Source organism: Mesoplodon densirostris, chromosome 16, assembly GCF_025265405.1.
Source record: "Mesoplodon densirostris isolate mMesDen1 chromosome 16, mMesDen1 primary haplotype, whole genome shotgun sequence".
NCBI classification, from domain to species: Eukaryota; Metazoa; Chordata; class Mammalia; order Artiodactyla; family Ziphiidae; genus Mesoplodon; species Mesoplodon densirostris.
Genome location: NC_082676.1, coordinates 12180755 through 12203882, shown reverse-complemented (window position 1 = coordinate 12203882; position 23128 = coordinate 12180755). Strand labels below are relative to the sequence as shown.

The 23128-nt window shown below is 41.3% G+C and overlaps 1 protein-coding gene across 1 annotated transcript in view; it reads right to left on the bottom strand.

Annotated features, from left to right (window-relative positions):
• B4GALT5 (beta-1,4-galactosyltransferase 5) overlaps positions 1 to 23128 on the bottom strand; it is a 78632-nt gene that overhangs the window by 19008 nt on the left and 36496 nt on the right. The window contains exon 2 of the mRNA XM_060078563.1: positions 228 to 362. Coding sequence (XP_059934546.1) covers positions 228 to 362 — 135 coding nt within the window. The remainder of the gene's footprint in view (positions 1 to 227; positions 363 to 23128) is intronic.

Here is a 23128-nt window from a genome sequence, read left to right as displayed (position 1 = left end):
ACCACGATTCAGGAACAAGTATTTAGAATATAATGTTAGGCAAGCCATCTAACCTCAGTGTTCTTTTTCCTTCTTTATATACTTAGTGCTTATAAGATAATAAAAGTTACAGGTAAAAGTTCCAAAGACTGAGGCAGAAATGTTCACTCCTGGGTCCATCATTACCGCTTAGCTGAACTCCTGGGAGGAGGCCCTCTGAGCAGACCACCTCTTTACTAAAAACATACCTGAGTCGTTCACGCTGCTGTTCCTCTTGGCGTAAGCGCTCCGAACCACCTGCTCGTAAACCTGAGCGCCGATCGTTCTCATGTTGTCCCGGATGAGAATGCCTTGAGCCTGCATCATGAAGAGGTAGGTGTTCACTGCAGGAAACAGACGGGGAGGGAAAAGAGGTTAATTCAAAAGTAATCAGTAACAGAAAACACACAGAAAACCCCACATAACTTTGGGTTTCTTTTTTTTTTTTTATCCCCTTTTCTTTTTGAAACCTCTTTCAGCTCTAAAACCCTACAAATGCTGTAACTTCTATTTTCCATACTGGGTTCTACGTTTTCAGGACACCAATATTCCTTGGGTAGCTAGTAGAACTTAGGGGTATTTCTGTCCATATTCAGTAGTTTTAGAAAAACCATAAATGAAAAAAAAATTATATTCTACCTGGTCTTCAAATACCCAAGCTGTATTCTAGCACTGTTATGATCAGAAAGACCTTTATGGATCAGTTAAAACATTCTGAAAAAGATCTCTGCTCTCTTTAAGTTCACATTCTCAATTCTCAATCGCTATCCTCAGAGAAAGGAAACCACCAATTGCCCTGCCTTCTGGAAACACTTAGATGTAGGTCTGGTCCTGGCTGTCTTTCAAAAGTGGTGATGAAGGTTCTAGCTATTTTTCTTTGCGCTATTTGGAGAGAAGAAGAAAATAACGAAAGAATGTTAGCAGTCCTCACTACCCACCCACCTCAGCCCCAAAGTTCAAAGCAATGGGAAAGGAGCAGGGGGCTTGGTTCAGGTGTCAGTTAAAACATATTCCCTTCATGATACATACAAATATCCAATCATTATGTTGTGCACCTGAAACTAAAATGATGTTATATGCAAGTTATATCTCAATAAAAACAAAGCAAAACAAGAAAAACCATATTCTTAACATATTAACTGCCCAATCATCGTCATCTTTGGAAAGCGATCTCAGGGGTGGCACATTTATAAGTCTAAACTCTGGCGTGTGCTAGGGATCATCTGAACACTTGACTGACCTCTAACCAGGCCCCAGGCAGGTATGCAACAGAGAGGCTGGGCCACTCCTCCAGACTCAATACACACAGCCTTGGGCGGTCCTGGTGCTTCAGCAAGACCTATTTTGCGGACACTGTCTCATCATTATTATCACAGTGTCCTGTACATAATGGGCAGTAAATAACGACTAAATGGATGAAGCTTAGAAGTCTATTTACTTTATTTCAAGCTATTGTGTGTGGTGCTTGTGATGGGGTGGGGACAGGGACAAATCAAATGGCACAACTCTCAATGTGGAAAACATCAGGTGGCCCACATTAAACGGGGACATAAACTCTTTCCAAAGATTTCTAATCATCTCTAAGATAAATCCAGAGCCGTAAAATAATTAACAAAAGAAATCAATGTTCAGAATGCTTTTAGAAATGAGGGAGCAGTTTCAGATTAGGCCCGGCTGTGACTGGAAGACAACTGCATGCTTAACTCCTGACACTGGCTGAGAATAGATCAGATACAGTGTTTACTCTCTGTAGCAAGAAAAAGTTACAGGAAAAAAAATTAGCTTCAAATCCTTAAAGAAAGTACCATGCTGTGAAGCCTCTGAAAACAACAGTAGCATCTCATTTTCTATTTACAGCAGAGAGCACTGTGCCGGGTCATAGTAGATAGGTAGGTAGGTAGGTAGTTAAGCTTAAGATTTAAACTTCTTCCAATATCGTATTTCTAATGTGGTTCTGTACTATTTTTTTTAATCACGTAGACTTATGTATATTATACATATCATATTAAACCTTCCTTCTATCCTCAACATACTATTAAACCAGTTGTCTTCAATAATACAGAAACAAATATTTATTGAACATTGTGTGTAAAGCTGTCAGCGCTGCAAAAAATACACCACCTCTTTTCTCCCGAATTTCATCTTCTCTGAGCTTTTTATCTTCTACACTGTAAAGGGCACTGTTGTTAGCCCCTCTTTTAAAAATTCCCTCCCTTTCTTAGTTCTGTAGGATTCCTCTAGGGCAGTTCTCAAACCTTTCCCTGCCTACTGCCTGGAGAGCTTTCTGAAGCCTGCTTCTACGCCTCCCACCCCCAGAGGCCCTGATTCAGTAAGTCTGAGTGGGGCCCATGAATTTGCACTTGTAACAAGCTCACAGATGATACCAGTGTGGCTGGTCAGAGGACCACATTTCCAGAGCCAAGGCTCTAGGGAGACTTCAGCTACCTAATAAATAATAGTGAGTAACATTTATTGAGCACTTAATTACCTAATTCTTTATCTCGTTTAATCCTCATAACCTAAGAGGCAAGTAATACTATCCAACTTAGAGTCAACTTCTAGGCTTCAGTTTCTCCACCTTGCTTCACCAAGGTCACTGAGGGATGGATTTGAACTAGGTGTACCTATACTCTAACCACTGAGCTTAAGAACTTGCTCATCCATATTCTAGCCACAACCTGTCCCTCAAAGGTTTCACACACCCACATGACTTAAATGATTGCTCTTAAGGAGATAGCTCTCAAGTCTATCTCCTACACAAAGCTGCCAGGTGGATCTTTCTGAATTACAGATTTAGCCATACTGCTCCTTCTCAAAAGTCTTCTATGTCTTTTGCCTGCATGCCTGGGCTTCTGTTGACCTGCAATGCTTCTGCTCTCCTTTCGGCCGTCCAAATCTCATTAATCCTTCAAACCCCAGTCTATATAATTCTCCAGTCTTCCCCTTCTAGAATTTCTGTGGTACTGTTAAAGACTGTCAAAATTTTGCCTTTTGTTTACATTTTGTCTTAGTTTGCTAACAACTGTCTCGTGTGTTAGTCTTGTCATTCAATTAACAAATTTGCACAAACCACGTATTACCAATGCTTTTTCTAATTACCCACAGGAATTAGCACAGGGCTGAAAAAACAAAAGGCTGAAGACATAAATTTTGCCAAACAAAAGAAAATAATCACAAATTCACAGACTCAGGGTTGGATGGGATTTTAAAGAACATTTTTCAATACCTCCTCATACACCACCCAAAAACTATGCCTTCCAAGAACACAGAGTCAGTAAGTAAAATAAAGCCATCTTCAAAGAAAATTCTATTTTGGGTTGGGTCCAAAATGTTTTCCAGCCACTTTTACCCACTGGTTCTCATCCTGCCCCTTGACAGAACAGTAAAGTCCCTTTCCCACACTTCAGATATTGGAAGACAGGCATTTTCAACCTCCCCCCACCCTCACCTCTACCCCCGCTAACCTCCTCCTGCAACCCCATGCTAGACAGCCCCACTTCCTCTGTGAGCCCCCTGCCCTTACAATCACCACACCTCCCCTCTCCATCCTGGCTGCTCTCCTCTGAATACCCGCCCAGTGGTCTACACTTTGACAAAGAGCGGTGCCCATGTTGACAGTGGTCCAGGTGCAGTCTGATGGGCCCAGAATCAAGCAGAACTACCAGCAGCCCTATTCCATCTGTTACCAAAGCGCTGTCAACTCAGGCCCCCTCTTGGAGATGCAAATGCACAATAACTCAAGGCCAAAGAAATCCTACAGTGGAGAGGCTGAATAATCTAATCTACCATTTCCCAAACCAGCCCCATTTCCCCCACATAATATAACTAGTAGCATCAAGTGATTCTCTGCAGAACTCACTTTGGGGAATTCTGTTTTGGGTATTTTTATTAACAGAATTTAAAACTTCCATTACATGGTAGATAATCAATCGATAATTGCTGAGTGTTGTTGGTAAATAGCAGTCACACCATATTACTGATTCACATTAAGCTTGCTAGAGGCAAAATACTCAATCTTTTTAGCTGCTAAGCTACACTTCCTCTGTTCTGTGCTCATGCAGCTGGTTACAGAGATCAAACTGTAGGACCTTACAAGTGTCCCTATTAAAAGTCTTGTTACTAAATTTAGCCCATGGTTCTGGCCTAAACTAGGAAGTGTATATGTGCGCTGCTTTCAATCTAAATGATCTCATTTAAAATTCACATCTTTGTGAAGCAGATATCATCTTGATTTCCTATTTAAGATAAAGATGTCAAGTCCTCCAGAAGTCATTTACCCAAGGTCACATAGTTAGTGAAGTCAAAAAAAAAGAGAGGTGAGGTTAGGCGTTCCATACCACTTTGATGAACATTTCTTTGAAAAATGGTACTTTCCAATAATGTGTTCCTGATCAACCGTAGCTGAATCATAGATATAAAAAAAATTTAAATTGGCACATGGTTGTTAAATCCTTAATTGTGTCAACAAGTACCTACTGAGCCCCTACTTTCCTGTGTGCTTTTTTTTTTTTTTTTTTGCGGTACACGGGCCTCTCACTGTTGTGGCCTCTCCCATTGCGGAGCACAGGCTCCGGACACACAGGCTCCACGGCCATGGCTCAAGGGCCCAGCCGCTCCGAGGCATGTGGGATCTTCCCAGACTGGGGCACGAACCCGTGTCCCCTGCATTGGCAGGCGGACTCTCAACCACTGCGCCACCAGGGAAGCCCTCCTGTGTGCTTTTTATTTTTTTACACACAGTACTAGGCCACCTTGGGCCAAGGATGAGCAGGACAACACAGAATAAGGTACACAATTAAATAAGAAGGTATAACGCAGTGTGATAAATGCTAAAATAACATTTACTACAAATTCAGGCTTACCAGTAGCTTTTTTACACTTTCACGAGAAATGGTAATTATTATCCAGCCCCTGTTTCTAGATTGAGGCATCTCTTATGATCATAACTTAGCTGAGAAAAATAAGCCCCATTCAGGTTTACATAATTGGAAATTTCCATCCCGATGCCAATATAAGCAGCCTTGGGCCATGGCTTTAACTGGAGAGTTTCCGGGAGCAAAGCACCGGGCCTCCTAACAGGAAGGCATCCTCTCCTCTCTCCATCAGAATTCCAGTCAGCCTCCATATCCCTATGAATCAAGTAACACGATTTTCACTTGAACACACACATTAATAAATGACTCTCACTCATAAAAAATTCCTCACTAGATAATGAAATCTGACATTCCCGATTAGGAGTAGAATCATTTGACACAACTGAACCCAGGAGGAAATGACAATTAGAAGATTCTATATACTTAAGAGTTCACGATTTGTTTTAACTTAAACATGTGTATCCTTAATGTTTGTTACATCTGGCTTGGTAAGCTAAAACAGCATTAAGAAGTAGAAAAAGAAAGCCATTCCTTTCCTGACCACTGTCTAAAATCTGTCTTAACACCAACACCCAGACACTCCCGGCTTTATTTTCCTATTACACCTTTTCTTATTTGTCTTGTTATCACCCTCTAGAATGTGAGCTCTGTGAGGGCAAGGATCTATGCCCCTGGTGGCTAGAACACTGTGTCTGGAACACACAAGATGCACAATGAACACTTGAATAAATCAGTATCTAAGTCAGGACAATGAACAGTGGAGACCTCTAAACTCAGCTGTGCCCAAGAAGGCGTGGATATGAGATTTCAAGCCTTTCTCTCCCCTTTATGAGAGGAACTCAAAATGCTTTGAGTTAACCAGCTTCATTGCACGAACCTGCTCTTAAGAAAAGTTCAGCAATTCCTTTTCACCAACTGAGCAGAGCTGCCAAATAGATTAGCTTTTCCCTAAAAATGTTCTCTGGTACTCTCACTCCTCATGAAGTTGTTTGGTTTTTTAATGTTCCTTAATATAACGCACAAGTTTATTCAAAACCTTGTGCAATATTATTTGTAATAGGAAAACACTGGGGAAAAAACTAAATGTCACCCAAAGGAGACTGGTTGAATAAATTACTGTACATCCACATGGATGGAGTACCATGAGGCTACACAAAAGAATGAGGAACCATTCATAATAGCCCCAACCTGGAAAGAACCCAACTATAGTAGAACAGATTAAAAATGTGTAGCCTGTTTGAATCTTGGAAAACTATACAGCAACCAGAAGAGACAAACAGCAACTATATGCAACCACATGGATGAGTCTCAGACATCACATGGAACAAAGACACCAAAGGGCACAGATGGTGTAATTCTATGTACACAGGGCCCCAGAAGAGGCACGACTAATCTGTAGTGTCAGAAGCCAGGGAAGAGTTATCTGTGGGGCAGGGGAGGAGGGTTGGAAAGGGGGTTTCTGGTCAACTTTTATTTCTTGACCCAGATACTGGTTTCATAGGTATATTCATTTTAGAAAAAGCCATCAAGCTGCTCACTTACTTGTGCACATTCTAATATGTACGCTATACTTCCATAACGTTTACCAAAAAAAAAAAAAAAAAAAAAGAATGAGGAAAATCTATTAACTAATTTCCAGGATATATCGTTAACTGGAAAAAAGCAAAGAGCAATAGTGTGTGTGTGTGTGTGTGTGTGTGTGCACGCACGCACGTGTGTGTGTGTTATGCTGGCTGTTCAAGACATAAGGTGAAATTTTATACACATATTTTTATAGGAAGAAACAGGGGAAAGGCAAACCAGGTAAACATTCATTATACACCTACTGTGTGCCAGGAACTGCCCCTCACTCTGTGAATAAAATGATAATTATAAATAAGATACAGTCCTTGTCACTATCTTCAGTCAAAGAGCCAGACAAGGAAACTGTAGCCAGTGCTGTCTGTAAGGGGGCACAGGAGAGCGGCTGTAACTCATATAGTGACGCGGGGGATCAGAAAATACTCTCAAGAAGAGGTGACTCTAGGATATGGTCTTGAAAGAAGAGCGCTGAAATAGGAAAGGGAAGAGCAAATGAAGGGGCACAAAGGGAGAAAATACATGTGAGGAACTAAAAGCAGTCGGGTATGGCTGGAATGAAGGGTATGTATGGCCAAAATGCGAGGACGCGGTGGGGTGGGGATGGAGTTAGAAAAGCAGAGGGGAGCAGGAACACAAAGGGCTTTATGTGCTATACTTAGGGGCGTGACATGGAAGAAACAGTCCAGGATCAGATTTCAGGTGGGCCAAGTAGTAGGAATCAATCAAAACAAGTGAATACACCCCTACTCAAATTCAGGGCTCCAGATAAAAGACTGAGCTTTTTAGTATCCAGACCTAAGTTCCTTAAAGGGAGAAACTTCTTTGGATGAACTGAGTAAGGTGCTGTACGTAGAATCCCATTTGCTTACTACAAGCTGGGTGCCAAATCTTACCAAAGACTGTATTTTCGCTCTACATGAAGCAGCAGGAGGAATGCCCTGTCTGCCAAATCTTGGAGCAAGCAGATGGAGTGAAAGGCATAAAGATATAAAGCCGGTACTACTGATACACAGCCGGGGAGAGCTGGGGCAGGGGAGGGCAAAGGCAGGCCTGGCCTTCAGTGGGCCCATCAGACTAGGTGTTCTTTCCCGGGATTGACTCACATCTGGTATCTTTGTTCTGAACACCCCCTACAGGCCAAACAATGTATGATTTCTAATAGGGTCAAGTACATTCCAGGAAAACAATGGAACAAATCGATGGACCAAGGATTATACCCCATTCACGTTCATATGATTTCAAAATAAAATAAAGGATGGGGAAAGGGAGAGCATATAAAGGAAACAGAAGTAGAAAAGGAATAAATAGAAGAAAACAGGAAGGCTGCTCACTCTCTCTTCCTGCCCCCATATATAAAATACACCAATGAGATACAATAAAAATCAAGGGGAAACAAAGAACAGAATATGTCAAAGGAATGTTGAAGTTTGATTTCTGCCATGCTAGAATATCTGCAAAACCTGCACGGCTTTTTTGGACCAATATTTTCGGAGCAATACCAGAACCTGAAAAATAACTGATCTCTACTCCCCAGATCAGAGATGATCAGTGCTCACTGCTCCGCACAATAGGTGTTCTGTAAAGAATGAATCCACTTATTCTGCTTATAAAGAGACTGATTCCTGTAAAAAGCAATGCATTTCTTGAGTCCCCTACATGCCAGTGCCTTTCTAAATACCTTCTGCGTTATCCCATTTCATCCTCACAATAAACCGAGAGGTAGGTTATTACTCTCATTTTATAGATGAGGGGACTGAGGTTTGGATATAAGTAACTTGACTATTTGGAGCCAAGATTTCCCAACAGGTCTTTGTCTCCAGAGTCCAGGTTTTTAATAAATATGTCCTATCATGTCCCAGGTTCTGGATGCCCAGGAGTCCTGTGAACCCACAGCTGTCATCACCACGGAAGATCCCACATGCCGCGGAGCGGCTGGGCCCGTGAGCCATGGCCGCGGAGCCTGCGCGTCCGGAGCCTGTGCTCCGCAACGGGAGAGGCCACAACAGTGGGAGGCCCGCGTACCGCAAAAAAAAATAATAAAATAAAAAATGTTATCAGTTTGAAGCTTTAGTATGAATCACGAATTTTTGCATTTCAGATCTACTTAAAATGTTGGATACTCATACTATACAGAGAGAGATGAAGATCCAAGGTGTGGGTACACAGTGACAAACATTGAAGAAAAAAAGAAAGCTGTTTGGTTTTTTTTTTAAGACGCAAGGAATTTTTTGACAATAAATTTACACCCTTCAGCACATCTATTTTAACATTCTGGAGCAACTGTGTGACAATTTTCACACTCCTCTGTACGAATGCTCTCTGGTGACACCTGTTCATACTAAGCTTTAATGGCTCTTTTCATGGCTTTTCCTGATATCATCCCACCCCCAAGATTAGAACTGTCTTGACTCTTTCCCAGCTGATACATAAACTCTTACCATGACCCCTATAAATGTGAGCCTATCTCTTCCAGCAGGCTGTAAACTTCACGAGTACAGACTGTCTTACTCTTTTTTTCATCTACAGTATCTGATAAACAGTAGACACTTAGCTACTTATTAAATTACTGAATTACAGCTCAGCACACAGCATGCTGTTATGGCCATTTGGTGGAGGTGAGCCTTGTTTTCTCAAATGAGAAGTAGACTGGTTTTTCTGCAACCATACAAGAAAGATTCTATAAGCCAGAAGACAGCATAGTGAAACTGATACTTGACTAACTTTTCTGGTGGAAGCGTAAAGTATAACCTTTTGGGAAAACTATTTGCAAATTCAACAAAGAGCCATAAAAATACTCGTATCCTCTGATCTAACAATTTCAAGGAAATTATCCTAAATATGAGGACATTCTATGCATGAAGTTTTTAATTAAATTATTCCGAAAAACAAAAACTTGGAAAACAACTCAAAAGCAACAATTAAAGAACAGATAGGTTAACAGTAATACATATTCCTGGTAGAATCTTATACAACTTTAAAAGCAAAAGCCATGAAACCTTATAAACAGAATAAATGTGGAACACCTAGCATAGACTATCATACTCTTAACAATATGAAAAAAAGTTCTGTTATATTATGGTAATTGTTGCTAAAGAATAAGCACATGCATAAGGCAAAAAATGACTAGAAGCAAATTTACTAATATGCTTAGATGGTAGGGGGTAACAGTGATATGAATTGACTTTTTTCCTTCTTCTGTTTTTCCAATTTTCTCTGTAACAGCTTTTTGTTGTTGTTGTTAATATACAGTAGGGAAAAATAAAGGATTCCTCCAGCCAGACTGAATTTATCTAACATGACATTTATAAACAAGATATTCACAATTCCGTTCTTTGCTTGTCAGGCTAATGGGAGAGGGGGTAGGTGGGTGTATAAAGTGTGCAGCTGCCACACTTGAACTATCTCCACATCCACATTCTGTTCAAGAAAGGTTGCCAATAATGGCTGCCACATGCTCCTTAAGTCCTCCCTACCTTGAAGGCCAGGAGAGCTTCTTAGACCAGAATTGCCTACAGAAACCAAGAATTTACGCATGGACAAGGTATTCTAGTTTTCTCTCTTGCGAGTAGAGTATCTACACTGCACAAACAACAGACATGAGGGGAAGGAGAAGAAACCCCTCATATTCTAAGGGAAAAAGGTAGAGGGTAAATTCCTAGACACAGTAGGCCGACGGTATTGGTTCGAGTCCCATCCCTGGCTGGCTCCGTGGTCCTCTCCAGACCTCAACCACCCCATCTGTACGATGGCATTGCTGAAATGGATACAGTTTCCTTATCCTTTTCTACCAAGCCTGACCCTCATCACTGATATACATAGGAGATCTTCTGCAAATAAAAATGTTTATATTTACACTGAATATCTTCAAGACATAAACTTATATAATACTGAATGTGCTTTTGCAAATCACACAAACCCCTGTAAATTCTGATTCTTCTCCCTTCCCTTTGGATCTTGAGAATCACTAGACTGCAAAGTCTCTTTCAGCTCAAAATCCCACAATTATAAACTCACTGTCTTCTCCTCTCTTCATTTGGGAAAAACTGATTCACAAACACCTCAGATTTACATTGGTCTACCTTCTCGCTCCTTCTTTTCCATAGGGAGTAGGGTTTGGTTGTCCTGACACTGTCAGCCTTCCTTTCCGGAACAACGGTGCTTTAGCCCTCTTCATGATAAAGCTGGGAGTGGAGCCTGAATGAGATGGGAAAGCACATTCCCAGAGCCACTGCCTTCTCCATACACACTGGAGTGATCTAGAGGGAACACGGGTCCACACAGGGCTTCTAATTCCCTGTATGTCCTCTCTTCCTCTCTGACCATGTTGAAAAATTGCATTTTCATGATGATTTAAAAGAAAACAATTCTATAGTAAAGATCTGAATTTCTTTAGCTCTGAAATGCTATCTGCCTACAACTCAGTTTCTTCTATCCCTTTGCAAATATATAACATAAGATTTTAGGATCAGGCTAAAAGTTGCTTGTCTAAAGGATTCAAAAGACTGACAATAATGAATGTTGGTGAGGATGTGGCGGAATAGGTGTCTCCTACCTTGTTGAAGAGAACATAAATTGATATAACCCATAGGGGCAACCTGGCGATGTACTATGTCACAGTGAAATGTTCACACTCTTTAAACCCACTTTCAGGTATTCATCCTAAAGAAATAACTTGACAAATACGAAGTATGTCCAAGGATGTTTATCTCAGTATTATTTATAGAAGCAAAACACAAACCTACCTAAATGAGCAACAAAAGGACTAGAGGAAAAAACTGTGGCAGAGTCATACCATAGAAAACTAAGCAATCATTACTTCATGAAAAGAAATCATATTGTGTAACAATGTACACAGGACATCACATTTGTGTTAAAGTAAAAGACACAGAGGAAAATACACGTATAAAACAATTTTGGAAATTGTACATCAAGAAGTTCACAGTGTCATTTCTGCTCAGTAGAATTATGGGTCTTCTGTAGTTCCTTTGCTGTTACAAGGCAGCATTTCCCTGACAGTCAGAAAAACCCTTGTATGATAAAGAGAGTCTCTGTTCCAGCAGTGGAAATTCTTGCAGTAACCAAATCTGATTGAGTTGATCCAAAATTTCAAAGTTTCCAGAATTACTAAGAATGCCTTTTTCACAGCACCTATTTAATATCTAGGAACAAACTCTAGGAATGCTGCCTTAGGACATGGTCTTTTTCTTTTCATTTTTTAAAATAATGATGGTTTCATTTTTTTAAACAATGATCATACATTTTTATATGGCGGAGGGACACAAAAACACAACCAAGCTTTTGCCTTCTTAAGGATTCCCCCCTCTTTACTGCTCCAGACCCAAATAATTTCCCCAACCCCAAACCATTATTCTACTTTCGCCTACCCCCAAATGATTCATAATTATCCTAAAACTTCTGGTGCTTCTAGTTATAACCTCATCAAGCACGTTTTTTCCATCCATCCCACGATCCCAAAGTCTTTTTCCATAGACAGCTCTTTGGTCTCCCTCCTGATCCTCTTTTGGAAAGGAGATTATTCTCCATGTCCTATGGGGATAATATATGATAATCATATTATTTTTACCCTAGAAGATTGTAACAGACTAATAGGGTTATCTACTCTTTAGGAACTTAAGTGTTTCCAGAAGGCATCATTCTAGCTGAAATTAGCAACCCAATTGTCAAACACATGAAATCAGAGCCATGATTTCTACAGAAAGACAAAAATTACTGAAGAAAGCACTTGAAAATGTCTTGACTCTGAGGCATAAACACTCAGCAAAACAAGGTCTTCCCTTAACACCCTGTGGGTATGAAACCCTCCCTCCAGACCAGATGGCTTATCTTTAGCAAACATCAAACTGTAGTCCTAGAAAGGGGTCTTCTGAGCCACTCATTTGCTGTCATCTATGATATCGCTTTGCCTTTCACTTGACCCAGAATCATCAGACGATAACTCTTCTTTCTTCAGCTAAGTGATGCTCACATGTTACAGCAATGCAAGGTCCACCAAGTCCACAGAAACAGAAGGGCCAACCTACTCTACAAGGGAATGCTGTGAAGTGTAAATCGTGTTCAAAACTTATAAGACTACTCTGGAACATTAAAAACAAATTCTTCCCACAGATTACTTGATTGCAAAGGGCAATTTACAATGGGGAGATCAGACAGGCATCCTTGACCAAGGGATCAAACTGGGCATTGCTAACATTAAAACAAGGTAACATTACCTTCAAGAGAATTCCTGCCAAAAAACTTTTAACCTACATCTAATCAAGATTTTAGATCTCTGGTTTACAAAAAATACAGGGGATTAAGGAAGACATCAAACTCAAACCAGGCAATTCCAGATTGTAGGACAGTCTATGAAACAATTGGCCTGGACTCTTCAGAAAGTTACTGGGGGCTTGGAGGACCGGGCAGGCAGCTACAGACTGAGACCAAAAAGACATAATCAAATATAATGATATAATAATGTGAGTTGGGGGGAGGAAAGCTATAAGTAACATTTTCAGCACCACTGGGGAAATTTGGATATGGACTGGATATTAGAAGATATTATGAAAGTGCTGTTAATTTTATTAGTTGCAATAATAGTATTGTGGTTATACAGGAGAATATCCTTATTTTTTAAAGAGATGCCTGCTGAGGTATTTAGAGTTAAATATCTTGATGCTGGGAATTCCCTGGCAGTCCAATGGTTAGCATGCCACACTTTCACTGCCAAGGGCGCAGGTTCCATCCAGGAACTAAGATCCCGCAAGCCGCATGGCATGGCAAAACAAACAAACAAACAAACAAAAACTTGATGTCTACTTACAATTTAATTGTACATGGCTCAGAGGAAAAAGAAAAAAGGAAGCCAGAGTTAAAGTAAATCAAGCGAAGTGGTAATAACTGTTGACTCTAGATGGAGGGTAATATGTTCACTGTGCTATTCCGTTAACTTTTCTGTATGTCTGCATTTTTTCATAATAAAAATTTGGGGGCGAAGTCTGATTCTGGATGTATCTCAACAGCCAACTAAATCTAAATTAAAGTATACTAATGCTATACTAAGAATTCTGTAAGTGGGTCAAAAATTATAATACAGGGAGTAAATACCCTTAGTGATGGTCACATAAAAACTTAAAGCATTCAGTGGCTATTCTTTTTTAAATTTAATTAATTAATTTATTTTTGGCTGAGTTGGATCTTCGTTGCTGCGCACGGGCTTTCTCTTTCTCACCGCAACTCTAGTTGCGGTGAGCGGGCTTCTCATTGCAGTGGCTTCTCTTGTTGCGGAGCACGGGCTCTAGGCGTGCGGGCTTCAGTAGTTGTGGCACGTGGGCTTAGCTGCTCTGCAGCATGTGGGATCTTCCCGGACCAGGGATCAAACCCGTGTCCCCTGCATTGGCAGGAGGATTCTTAACCACAGTGTCACCAGGGAAGCCCCTCAGTGGCTATTCTATGCCCCCCTCCCTAATTCTTTACTTTCTTTTTGGAAACAAAAGTTGCATTTACTCTTTTCCTCAGGAAAGCTGAAGAGAAATTATAATAAATCTTCTTGCTCCCTCACTTAATCTTTGAATGGCTTTCTACCACCTTCAAGGTCAAGTTCAAATTCCTCGTGCTTAGCATGACTTTTGAGTCCATAAAACTTGTCCCCTGTCTCTGCAATTTCAGATCTTGCCACTCCCCAATGCCAGCCCACAATGGACATCAGCAGTTCTCCAGGACCCCAGACAACTCCGTTCCTACTGCCTGGATTTTAAAGGCACGAAAACAAGGAAAGCTTCCCAGAAGAAATCAACTATCACAGAAGAAGCATGTGCTTGGGATGAAAAGGGAGGGGAGGAGAAAAGATTCCAGCGAAGACCAAACCCCCGCTGTGCCTCCCTCTCCCTTCACATATTCCTTAGGTTGGCTTGTTTGCAGATCTCTTCAATTACAGTTGTAGGTTGGCCAAAAGAAAAATGGCTAATTCCTGGAATTGGATTTATTATCAGACAAAAGACAATTCCTAGGCCTGCACACCCCACAATCAAAAACACTACAGTATGTCCAAAGACCTTAGGACACTGACCCTCTGCTGGCAACCATACAGCACTGAAATGTCAAAAAATTAAATTACGGTCCTTTGTAATAGATTTAGCACTTTATTTTTAAGTATTAACAAGACTGCCAGAGGAAGTAAGTTTATCAAGGGATAAGAATCCTAGCAGAGGCCAATTCACATTTCTCACCACGCCCAGCAACTCTGCCCTCCAGGCGTTCAAAGTTGCTTACGACCCTGTGGGTTTGTCAGCAGGTGCCTCTGACCAATAACCTATTACGATGAATGTACTAGGGGCTCAGTGTACAGGGAGGAAAACCTGAACTATAAGAAATAACTACCTGAGCAAATTTAGTATTGCCCAGATTTTGTTTTTTGTCTTTTGCTGACAATCCACAATCTAACGCGGCCATTTGATTTTTAGTCTCTCTTCTCACCTTGGTTTTCCCTTCTCACAGTTATTTTTAAAATCAGCAAATGCCGGGACTTCCTGATGGTCCAGTGGTTAAGAATCCGCCTTCCAATGCAGGGGACACGGGTTCGATCCCTGGTCGGGGAACTAAGATCCCACATGCTGTGAGGCAACTAAGCCCGTGCACCACAACTAGAGAGAAGTCCGTGCACCACAACAGAAGATCCCACGTGCCTCAACTAAGAACTAATGCAGCCAAATAAATAAATATTCAAAAATAAAATAAAATAGAATCAGCAAATGCGTAACATTCATAAACTGTCAGTGGCCATCTGTGCTTTTCACAATCAGATCACTATTAAAGAGAAGCAAAATTTTCAGCTCTAGACTTTACTTCGACGATCGAGCAAATCATTAAAGGGGTGGGTGAGTGACTCATCTTTAGAGTAGGGTTGCTGTACTCTGAGGCCACCCTAAAACAAACCTAGGGCCTCCCTGGTGGCGCAAGTGGTTGAGAGTCCGCCTGCCGATGCAGGGGATACGGGTTCGTGCCCCGGTCTGGGAGGATCCCATATGCCGCGGAGCGGCTGGGCCCGTGAGCCATGGCCGCTGAGCCTGCGCGTCCGGAGCCTGCGCGTCCGGAGCCTGTGCTCCGCAACGGGGGAGGCCACAACAGTGAGAGGCCCGCATACCGCAAAAAAAAAAAAAAAAAAAAAAAAAAAAAAACAACCTAGTTCTTGAACTCAACTGTAGGCCCGGAGTCTTCTGGGTGGAGTTTTATTACTGCCTCTCCCCCCCACCCCAACTCTAGCTCCCCAAACAAAGCCTGGCACTTTCTGGATCCCTGCTCATAAAATGACTCAGTCTACTGATGGGGTCACTGGCTAATTTTTAAGGAACTGAAAGATTATCAGGTTAAAAAGTGAGTTAAAAAAAAAAAAACTGTTCTAGGAGAGTTGTGAAGTACATAAGAATAATAGAAAAATTCACCTAAAAGAAAAAAAAAAAAGAAAGATCGGGCAGCACCTTCTACCCACATGACCCCTCTAAGTGGATCCACAGAAGACTGTCTTGAAGTGTCTTTTGCTAATTTGTGGTTAGAGCACAACACAAGAAAATGATGCTCACAGCAGGACACTAATACTAAGTAATTTTAGGAGATTATGCCTGCGTTTGTGCTAAATAATTTATGCTGGGAGCAGTAATGAAAGCGGAGATGAAGTTAAACTATTAATTGAAGACTGTGCCAACCTCATTCTTCACCCCAACCAAAAAGAGAGAGAAAGGGAAAGAAGGCTGAATGAGTCCCTTCAAGACCCAGTGCAAATGTACCTGCCAGTCGACCTCTTCCTGCTTTAAAGAGCCCTGCTGCTCTTATGGGCACACTTTTTGCACTTGGCAGTTGTGCAGTGGCTGTGAAGTCTGTGAAGGCCTCCTGGTACTAGGACTAGAGCTGGCACACATAAAACTAGTAGGAAGCCAGCTGAAGGCAGGGGAGGCACAAGGCACAGAAGACGGTGAACGGCCTGTCCTGGCCCATCTCTACACAACAATAGTTTTCACTCTTTAAAAGAATAAGGTTCAATGACATTCGTTCTCTGTGTTTAAGAGGACTAGCTGCTGCTGCTTTCTGGTGAGTAAGGAAGGGGAGTCCACCTGAGAAACAAAGAGTTACTTCTGTGTTCCTCTACAACATGAAGGCCATCATCATCCTAATTATGGGACTCGGGTATCCTAAAACCAGCCTATGAGGTGTGTGTGCCTAGCTTTTAAAAGGTGCTACAGTGTTGATGACTTCTTTGTTCCTGGAGGCATTTCTGCAATCTTTTCTAGAAGAACCTTAAAAGTATTAGCCAGAAAGTGCTACCGCTTTCTGATGTCAGTCAGGGAGTGTGGGCTAGAAAGGGAAGCACAAGGCTTCAAGGATGACCACAGCCTCACCACCTATCATGCAAAGATGATCCACACTCAAGTACTAGTTCACCCAGAGTATGAGAAGTCTCAAAGTAATCTCCCTCCCCAAAGTCTGGCCCTAAGATCACACCTTAGACCCTGGATAGGGTAAAATGCTCACCATCTCCTTCTACCGACCTCCCCCCACCCCCTCAGCACCACACCTCCACTCCAGTTTCCCCAAAGCAGCATTTCCAGGACAGCACGATTCTTTAATCCACTGAAACTTCAACACTGGCTAAAGTGTACTATTATTTCTATTTTTTTAAAATTCCCTTTTACACCATTTAGACTGTAAACACACAAATCTCTAATCCCAAATGCTAGGTGCAAACCCTTGGTTGATTATGTTAAAGTCAGGCTTTTTAAATTCTATTTGATCTTTATCTGATTTCTGAAGTGGAATTCTCTGCAGAGGAAAAGTGTTGAAACTGCTTTTTTTATGATGCAGCTGAACAGATAAAACAAAAATTAAATATAACCAGAACACAATACAAGAGTCATACTCTCCAAAATTACATATGGATTTGGCTAATGTGGTAGGTGAAATATCTTTTAAATCAAATGTTAGCATATGCTCTAAAGACATTTTCCATCTTAGGACTCAGAGTAAACAAATTTTATTTCTTCAGAGCAGAGGAGAATGGCAAGGTAGAGAATCAGATGACACTGGAAGAGAGCCTAGATCTCACCCCTCCTCAGATGCCAATCAGATACAGCCTAGGGCTCCTGGGCTAAATTAGAAGATGAAGGTCAACTTGGTTACTAATTTCCCAGAGACAGCCCAAGGGAAGCAAGACAGAAAAGCAGAACCAACCCTGGGACTCAAATAGGATTAAATGCATATCATAGCATTATTTATAGCCCAGGACAGGTGGGTAATAATTTGGCTGGACAAGAGTTTAGGCCCTTTCCTGAGTTATTCACCTACTGTTCAAAGAATGCAAATGCCTTCCTATTGTAGCTACAAGCTAGACACCAGCCAGGAGTCCTTAAGTGGATACACCCTCTGGTATAGGCAGGCACTACCTCTGAAGGGCAAGACTTACAATCAGCTGGCCACGAGGTCTTGAAAAATGCCTACCAATGTATACTTGATAAGATACATAATCGCTGAGCCCTGGAAGCCATCCAGGAGCTCACCAGGTCTTTGGAAGGGCAAAGTGAGACATATGTAACAGTGTAACAAGGACACACTCCTCTCAAACTTCGTCCTAGCACAAGCCTTGATCGAGAAGAAAATTAAGAGACAAGCGGTTTCATTTAATTTTGATGAAGTAAGTATTATTATTTCCATTTTATAGAAAAACAGGGCTTCGCTCCACAACTACTGAGCCTGTGCTCTAGAGCCCGCGAGCCACAACTACTGAGCCCGCATGCCGCAACTACTGAAGCCTGCATGCCTAGAGCCCGTGCTCCACAACAAGAGAAGTCACTGCAATGAGAAGCCCTAGCACTGCAACGAAGAGTAGCCCCTGCTGGCCACAACTAGAGAAAGCCCACGTGCAGCAATGAAGACCCAACGCAGCCAAAAGTAATAAATAAGTAAATTAAATAAATATTTATTTAAAAAAAAAGAAAAAGAAAAACAACCTGGGAGTTAATCATTGCTCTGACCTGGCTTAAAAGCTCCCACTAAGCTTGCTACTAAGACCTTGGAAACCCTTGGCCTCCAAAAATACTTCAACACAGACACTGTTACTGCTAACAGGGGCAAAAATGGAAAGTTCTCAGGGTTCCTGGAACCCAAAGCAGAGTCCCCTCCAACCTCCCAGACACACTAATTTCATCCCTTGCCCACTAGGTGATGACATAAAAAAAGAAAAAAGAAAAAATTTAAAACCTAGGGGACTTCCCTGGTGGCGCAGTGATTAAGAATCTGCCCTGGTCCGGGAAGATCCCACATACCATGGAGCAACTAAGCCCATGCGCCACAACTACTGAGCCTGCACTGTAGAGCCCGTGAGCCACAACTACTGAGCTCGCATGCCACAACTACTGAAGCCCGCGCGCCTAGAACCCGTGCTCCACAACAAGAGAAGCCACGGCAATGAGAAGCCCGCGCACCGCAACAAAGGGTAGCCCCCAGCTCGCCGCAACTAGAGAAAGCCCATGCACAGCAACGAAGACCCAACGCAGCCAAAAATAAATAAATAAATAAATAAATTTTTTAAGAAATAAAACCTAAGGCCAAGACCCAAAGCCAACCACAATTCAAAAGGAGAGAACAATGGATACTTTGATCTTCCTTTTCGACTCTCATCACAGCTGACTGTTTTCAGCACTGCTGGGATGGCTCAGTGAACTATGGGAAATGACCTGAAAGGTCCACTGGTAATGACTAAACGGGGACTGCGTCTTGAAAAAGACTTCTTGCCTCCAATTTTGTTAATTTATTATTTTTTTTAACTAACAAAGGTTTTTCTGCAATTGCCAGTCCCGAAGTGAAGCTGAACATTAATTTTCTTTCTATCCTTAGTAATTCTCTCACTCCAGGCAGGAACATCACTGAGTCTTGCCTATGAGACCGAATGTTGGTTAAACAAACATCACCTTGTTCACATGTCAGCTAAGCTTGCAGCAGACTCAATCCCCAAGTCCAAAGGAGAGCCAGATTTTTCCTCAATGCACTCACTGCCATAAACACTGCTGCTATCAAGCAGAGTGAAGATGTTATTTAGGAGATATGGCAAATAACACTGTAATTGCTTTGAAGGGAGAGGCAAACTTACAGAACTTGCCCCCAAGCTCAGCAATTTGTCAAATGAGCCAGCGTAAAATTACACTCCCCCAAACACCTCTCCGCCCATTACCAGAAGGAATCTATTCTGACTTGGTCGCTGCCTTTAAGCTGCCACTTTTTCAGGTTTTCTATCTATTCCAAATGAGACAAGCTTATCCTTTGATTAAACATGCCATATAATATCAGAAAATCCATCAAGTCATGTAGGCCAGAGTGTAAGTCATCCGGCTCCTCAATATCATCGCCATTGTTTCACTAGCTGCACAAGTAAGAAAGAAGGCTGCGTGGGCTGAAGAGGCACTTCACAAACTCTTAAAGCTTTCCAGACACACAGACCATGAGTATTTGGGGACACGAGGCTGGCTTATTGAGGTTGCTCTGTAGCAAAGAACTCCTCTTAGAAATAAGACTCAGTATAAGAGATACTAATTATTCAAAGAAGTTTTAAAAAGTAATAAAAGCACTGACATGCTGTAACATGGATGAATCTTGAAAACATGCTAAATCAGACACAAAAGCACAAATATTGTATGATTCCACTCACATGTGGTACCTAGAACAGGAAAATTCATAGAAACAGAAAGTAGAAATGTGATGACCAAAGGCCAGGAGAAAGGGGAACTGGGGAGTTGTTGTTTAAGGAGTGTCGTTTCTGTTTGGGATGATGAAAAGGTTCTGGATATGGACAGTGGTGATGGTTGCACAATATTGTGAAGGTACTTAATGCCACTAGATTGTATACTTAAAGTGGTTACAATGGGAAATTTTAAGTTTGCTTATGTTACCACAATTTTTAAAAAGCTGTATGTAAAAACTAGAATTATAACGATAAAATTACAGGTGATAAATAATAAACCTAACCAAAGGGGCATATAAGTTCTGTATTTAAAATCCATTTAAGATAACCAACAAGGACCTACTGTATACCACAGGGAACTATACTCAATATTATACAAGAAAATAATTTCAAAAAGTATATACATACATGTATAAATGAATCACTGTGCTGTACACCTGATACCTACATGATATTTGTAAATCAACTACACCTCAACAAAAAAAATCTTTTTATTAAAATTAAAATAAATAAATAAAATCCACTTAAGAGTCAAAAGGATCAACACTCCCAAAGTGCCAAAACAGTGCAGACGAAGCTACCGCTGCTCTCCTGCTTCTCTCATCCAGTCTCGGGACTTTACGTACCACATCTATGCTGACGACTCCCAGGTTTGTAAGTCCAGCTTGGACCTCTCCCCAGACACCCTGTCTGTATACCAACTGCATCCTCCACATCTCCACTTGGATGTCCAACAGTCCTCCCAAACTTGACTGGTCAAAAGCCAAATCATGGTCCTGCCTGCCCACAAACCTGCTCCACCTGTAGTCGTCCTGTCCTGGTTAGTGGTAACTCTACTTTCACCCTCACCCCCTTTACGGTCATTCTCAACCAGGCAGCCAGCAGCATCCTTTTAAAACAGAAGTCAAATGGTCTCACTCCTCCCTCTTCAAAACCCTCCAACGAATTCTCATCTCTCTCAGAGTAAACTCTGGACAACGGCTTACAAGGCTCTAAATCAGGAGTCAGCAAACGTTGGAGGCCAGATCCTGTCCACTGCCTGTTTTTGTAAACAAAGTATTATTGGAACACTGCCGCTCCCACGGGTTTATGTATTGTCTATGGCTGCTTCAGCGCTACAAGCTACAGGGCGGGCAGAGCTGAGTGGTTGCTATAGAGACTGTGAGGCCTAAAACATTTACAGCGTCAGTCTGTCCTCCCCTGCTCGCAATGATTTGCACCTCTCCTCGCCCCTTTGCCGGCATCTCCTTCCACTGTCTGCCTCACTCACTCTGCGCTGGCCACCGCAGCTTCCTTGCTGTTCCGCGGGTCCCCCAGGCAAGCTAGCACCTCAAGGCCACCGCCCACGCGGCTCGGCGGGGCTGCTCTTCCGCAGACAACCGCAGGGCTTTGCTTGTGCAACTAGAGCAAGACCTTCCCTTACCCAACTATATTTCAAACTGCAGCCCTTGCCCCACCCTCCAAAAAACCCACATAGCCACACCTTTCCCCCTCTCAGTTTATCTTCCTCCATAGCACCAATCACCTATTATGGTACGTAATTTTCTTTTTTGTCTGACTTGACCTCAATACATTGGAATATTAGCTCCATGAGGGCAGAGATTTCTGTATGTTTTGTTCATGTATCCCAGTGCCTAGAACAGTGCCTGGCATACTGTAACAGCCCAATAAATATTTGTTTAATATAGTTCAAAGAGTATGCATGGTATAGTTTGTGAGCCTAAGGCTAAATTCAAGATTTCTATTCTAATCGTAGGGAGTAAAAATCAAATGATTAACAAAAGAGATGGGAAAAACTAGGATCCGTACTTTAAAAGAATCTGAAAACACAATTTTGGCTTCTAACACATCCAAATACAGACAAATACTTCCAAAGTTAAATTTCTCAATTAAAAAATCAAACACCAGTCTAGAGTTGCAATTAAGTAATAAATATGTGCTCATAATGCAAAACCTGTTTTAAGCTGTAATCTCCAATTCATTCATATCCTTCTGAACTTTATTTTTAATCTTCAAAAATCGACATTTTAATTAATATTCGATACATTTCCTATTATTCTATTCCAATATCCCATTAATACTGCTTTTCATATTACCCTCTTAGCTAAAAAGACCAGAACTAGTAAAAAAAAACTCCTGCTTTGATGAAGTAGGTTAAAGAAATGATATGTCTGCAAAATAAAACCAACCATGTGCTAACAAAATTGGCAACTCTAGTTTTTATAAGCAATATTTCAAAGAAGAAAAATGTATCATGCAAGTAAAGTCAAGGATGTTAGAATGATAGTAAATTGTTTGCCCCACTATCAAGAATACCAAGGAAACCTGAAAGGAAATCTGTAAGAACTCCAGGTTTTGAATTTACCAAGTAACAAACCAGCCCTATGGCAGAGGGTTTAACAAATACAATTTTGACATTTAACAACACTAGTATACCTGAAATGACTCAAAAACTAGTAACACATTAGTTTTTGTTTAGAAAAAAGCTTAGAAGAACATGCAGCAGGCTGTTTAAATAGTGGTTACCTGGAACAACAGGTGGGATTACACAGAATTTTTTACTTTTTAAGATTATATATTTCTATAATGTTTGCATTTTATGTAACCTTATATTCCTTTGTAAGAGTAAAATAAAGATATAGAGAAATGATATAGAAATAAGTTTGTATACAGCAGATAAAAACTCTCAACTGAAAATGATTAATGAAGCAGTTATCTTAGAAATAAATTGTTTTCATCTCACAAATAGCTAACGTTCAGATGAGAAGTTGCAAACCACATACAAATGTGTTTTGTTTGGCCTATCAGGTGTCTTCCGGTTTTCCTTTCACTTTCAAACTGTGAATTAACTGCCAGAGAGTTTAGTGGTTAAAACCATCAATTTTGGAGCAGAACTACCTAGAGATAAATCCTAGTCAGCTGAATGACCTTGGGC